Below are 4,697 nucleotides of genomic sequence, written 5' to 3'. Positions count from 1 at the left end.
GGTTCAATAGTAAAGTTGATAAAGCTAAATTATTCTGGCAAAACTGTTTTCAATCTGACTTCTCATTCAATTCTGGAAAAAATTACAAAAGTAGAATTGAATGAGGAAAAAAATAGCAAAGGAAAAATGCAGAGCGGTGTTTCTGTATGTGACAGTTTACAGATATTTGATAACATGCAGCAGTTCAACATCAACCTCACCTCCCATAATTACAATTACTCTCTCCTCCCTTTCCACCTTCACTCTGCTGCTGAATCAAAACCTTTTTCAGCTACACCTAAAACTAACTGTGTCACCCTCTGAAAACATCTGCCGAGTGAGTGATTCACAACCTGCTTTACTTCACCGCACACGGTGACAGGAAGCGAGGACGAGACAAATGTGGACGACGTGTGACTGATGCACAGACGCAGTCCTGACATTCTGACTTCCTGACAATGTCACTGCCACCTGAAACAGTTCGCTGTACACTGATGCGATACATCAATAAACAGATGTATCGTGCAGAAAACATGTCCAACTGCATTCCCAGGGAGACGGAAGGAGGGAACCAGGGAGTGAAAACAGAGAGAAAGCTTCAGATACGGAGGAGGGAGGAAGTTTGTTTGTTTTATGTCACTGTGAAATGAAGATCTTTGTGTTTTGGATTGTTGGTCGGACAAAAAAAGCAATTTAAAGATGGTGGTTTTTTTGTTTTTTTTTATATGTTCAATGCGTATTCAATGATTGGAAAAAAATAGTCAATCAATTAATGGATAAATAAAGTAACTCCCCACAAAAAATTGAGCTGAGCGCCCATCATCAGCACTGAAGAGCCAGCAGAGACGGACGGGTCACTGAGAATTCAAATACAGCCTCAGAACATGGAAATGAGAGCGATAACATGGTTTGCATCTCCGCGGTGAAAGAGCTCGAGCCGAACGGCAATCAGACTCCAAAGTACCAAAGTCCGAAATGACCCGAGACACCCGCCAGCTGCAGCGTCAGAGCCGCATTCCTGCAGCCATCCCCACAAGGCGCACAGGTACGCTCTCACACCTTGCTGCGCAGCTGTCACAGACATTCCCATCATACCTTTCTGCATCATCAGCACCCCCCTCCCTCCCTCCCTCCCGTGCTCCCCTGCAGGCTCAGGTGTAACCCACATGGAGCTCAGTCTACCTGAAAAACTCGACAGCCAATCAGGAGGCATACTTCACTGTTCGAGCGTTAATACTTAATATTTTTTTATTCATAATTTTATTCATTGAGCGCCCTGAAGAAATAAATCCTGGCTCAGTTACAAGCGTTAGCAGCATTAATTCTTAGAAGCCACAAACACGGTTTAACTTTTAACTTTGAAGGTTTAATTAAGAGGATAATCGAACAGCAGCGTAATCAGATGTGAGAGGCAGTGGCTCTTCTTCTCAGCAGCCATTAACCCGAAGATAAAGAGCTGCCAACTTCGCTCTTTCACATTCGACATGTGAAAGATTAATGCTGATAAAAGAGTGAAGCTGATGTGGGAGAGGACAGCCCTGCTATCAACCACGGAAAACCACTTCACAGCAGGAAAAAGGATCTTCTTTTTTTTTTTTTATATAATTAATGATGACTTTTAGGAGAATGATCTTATGGACATCCTATGGTTCATCTTTAAATCTGAACTTTTGCTAATGATGAGTGGTTTTATGCTCAGTGTAATGTGTAGTGGTTCACCAGTTGTACAGATGTGAGCTTCTGAACCACTGTGGAAAGTAGCAGATGTTTGAAATCACTGATAATTAATGACACAACCCTTCATCAAGACCTCGGCTGAACTGAAACAAATAACAATGCGACTTTGTAAATCAACCTTGAGTCAGGAAACGAGTGAGTCCTGAGCTGCAGAGCGTACAAAGGTCAAGAACCGCAGTGAGATCGTTCTGTCAATTATTATTTACAAGGTCAAGAATTAACTTTCACTCTTAATTCAATGAGAGTGAACATGAACGAGAAGTCATTAAAAGCAGTGAACATCACATTTCATGATAACTGGGCAAGCTGAGGAAGACCATGTGATAGGAACAAAAGCTCCAGAACAGAAGCTTGCGGTGAGATTGTTTTTTTTGTCAACTACTGTTTCAAAGGTTAAGACAGAAGGTTCAGTCTCAAAAGTCAAATACTTTGTGATCAACGTGTTCTTATTTTCCCTTCACTTAATCCAGAGCTGAGCAGAGAGATGAAACTCCTTCCCTCAACACCTCCGCCCCTGACAGGAAGAGATCCCGTCACAGCACCGCCCGACACTGATGATGTGGTGGGTTCAGAAAGGAAAAGCCAAGTCATGAACATGAAGAACCCAGAGGAAGAATAATAAAAAAAAACACTCCTTACTCTGTGTTTGAGTATCTACATTATTCCTGTAAATATCACCAACAGCAGCACAGAATTGGACCAGAATGCAATGCAGTCACCAGACATGTAGAGTAAGTGGTGCACACACGGTGGGAAGAAGAAGTTCGGGGACAGAGGTGGAGGTGTCAGGGGGAGGAACACACAAAACACAATTCACTCTAGGAATTTCCTGAACATCACAGATGGACGACGATAACGGAGCAGGTGAGGGATGAGGGGCAGGTGCTCAAACACACACACACACAAGACACACACGCGCACACACACCGCAGCCATACAACCACTCAGCTTCTTTATCAGAGCATAAAACCTCACAGCAGCACGGACTCCAGCACTCACACCGGAACCTGTTGCTATGACAACTGTGGGTTTCTGTGGCAACCGTGGGAGATACTAAAATCAACAAGGACTGAGTCACTTCCTGTCTAGCACAATCCTTCCTCTTTTGAACTAGCGAGCCCGCGGCAGGGTCGACTCCTGAGGCGCCAAAAGCAAACATACAAGGCTGTTAATAAGCTCCACACACACAAAATATATATATGTGTGTGTGTGTGTGTGTGTGAATACCAAGAAACAGACCTCATCTACTGCCTCATAAATTTCACGTAACAAAACAAGTTGTTGTTCTGTGCTAAATATGAGGTTCAGATATAAAATCGTCTCGTGAACTTCTTTATTTGCTTGTTAATTGAGCAGCACTTTGAACTCATCAGTCATCCGTTTACATTGTTACGTCACAAATGTCTTCATACATCATGTCCACATGTTGATATCATCATAACATAAATTTATAATCTCATTTCATCCAGCAGACCTCTGGGATCTTGACACATCTCGTCTGAAGGTTTTCAACAGTTAGAGTTTCAGGTCCAACATTTCACTGAACGTTTTTCTACAAAACCCTCGATTTCAATTCTAAAAGTCCTCACATGTTAAATGTGGTCTAAGCAGCCGTACAAGAACTGATTGAATGATTCTAAAAAATGATAATATGAAACTCAGGAAACTGATTAAAGAATCATCTATCATCTATATGGTGGGGTGGAGTCAGTCCCAGCTGACGCTGGGCGAGGGCGAATCATGTTTTGTGAAGAATGATGCGGCCAGATTTTACAGTAGGACTAAAAAGTGAGTTGGTGGCCTGTTGTGACTAAATGACTGTTACATTTACAGGAAACAAAGATCTGTATAATGACGCTGACTAAAGAACTGCATTAACGTGGATCGGCCCTGTCATCGTCTGAAATGGGCAAAATCTTGATTGAAATCAGGATTATCACATCAAAGAGAAAGTAAACGACCAGACATTCAGTTCCTGCGCCTCATACTTTAGCTTCAAAAGGTGAGAAGTGACGTTAAGTATTGAGCCCTTCCCAAATATCAACAGGAACTAAAACCTGAAAATCACCAAGACTGAAGAAGAACTGAACGTCAGCTTGAGTTCAGGTCATTCTTCGATGAATCACCGGCAGAAAATCAATCTGCAACAGTTTTTATAACTGTAATATGTCAAATTAAATTATTTTTCATGCAAAAATGACAAAAAAACTTCAACGTTCATGCTTCTTAATTGCAAAGATTTCCTTCTTTTCGTTGTTTTATGTGAGAGTAAAACTGATAATCTCTGGGTTTCCAATGCTGTTCGGACTGAAGACGCAGTTTAAACACGTTAATGTTAATGATGATAACCTGATGACAGCTCTGTATGACTGTCTAGACTACACACTATGGAGGATGATCCACTGAATAAACCAGTGTCAGTGTGGGAGACAGTCTGTGACATGAATCAGAGCTGAGTTGAATCATCACAGACTCTGCGACGATGCGCTTCAGCTGGTTTCGCAGGTGAAACCGTCCTCCAGCCTCTTACCTCTTTGCCTCCTCCAGGTGACACAGGTACTCGTAGGCCATGTTCTGCTGCCGCCGCTCGTCCATCTCCTCCGCCGTGAGCCGCTCCACGGCATCCAGGACAGCTGCAGACCAAAAAACACACACAAAAGGGTCAATCAGAGAGATATATCATGAGGAAAAGAAATCATCATATTTCACAAATAGCTGTGTGTAAATTATTATTATGCAACTATTTCCATCAGATGTCTGGCCTCTCCAACGTTCCACATACTGAGGTGTTTCACAAAAGGAAACCGGCCTCATTCATTAGTCATCTGTGCAGCCAGTTAACACACGAGCTCGGCCTGGCTCAGGGAAGTGAGGCTGTATGATGTGGTGTGTGACTGTATGATGCCTTTGTCTGTAAATGGCACAGTTATTCATACACTGCAAACAAAAAAACAATGCAGGGGAGGTTTGGGGGGGGGGGG

At 42.8% G+C, this 4,697-nt stretch overlaps 1 protein-coding gene across 1 annotated transcript in view; it reads right to left on the bottom strand.

The window, feature by feature from the left end:
• The window catches only part of iqgap1 (IQ motif containing GTPase activating protein 1), a 44,521-nt gene that overhangs the window by 38,783 nt on the left and 1,041 nt on the right, over nucleotides 1-4,697 (bottom strand). The window contains exon 2 of the mRNA XM_023408404.2: nucleotides 4,247-4,349. Coding sequence (XP_023264172.1) covers nucleotides 4,247-4,349 — 103 coding nt within the window. The remainder of the gene's footprint in view (nucleotides 1-4,246; nucleotides 4,350-4,697) is intronic.

This window comes from Seriola lalandi, unplaced genomic scaffold, assembly GCF_002814215.2.
Source record: "Seriola lalandi dorsalis isolate HSWRI2012SDOR001 ecotype SW California unplaced genomic scaffold, Sedor1 jcf7180002054361, whole genome shotgun sequence".
Taxonomy (NCBI): Eukaryota; Metazoa; Chordata; class Actinopteri; order Carangiformes; family Carangidae; genus Seriola; species Seriola lalandi.
This window is presented reverse-complemented; position numbering and strand designations above follow the sequence as displayed.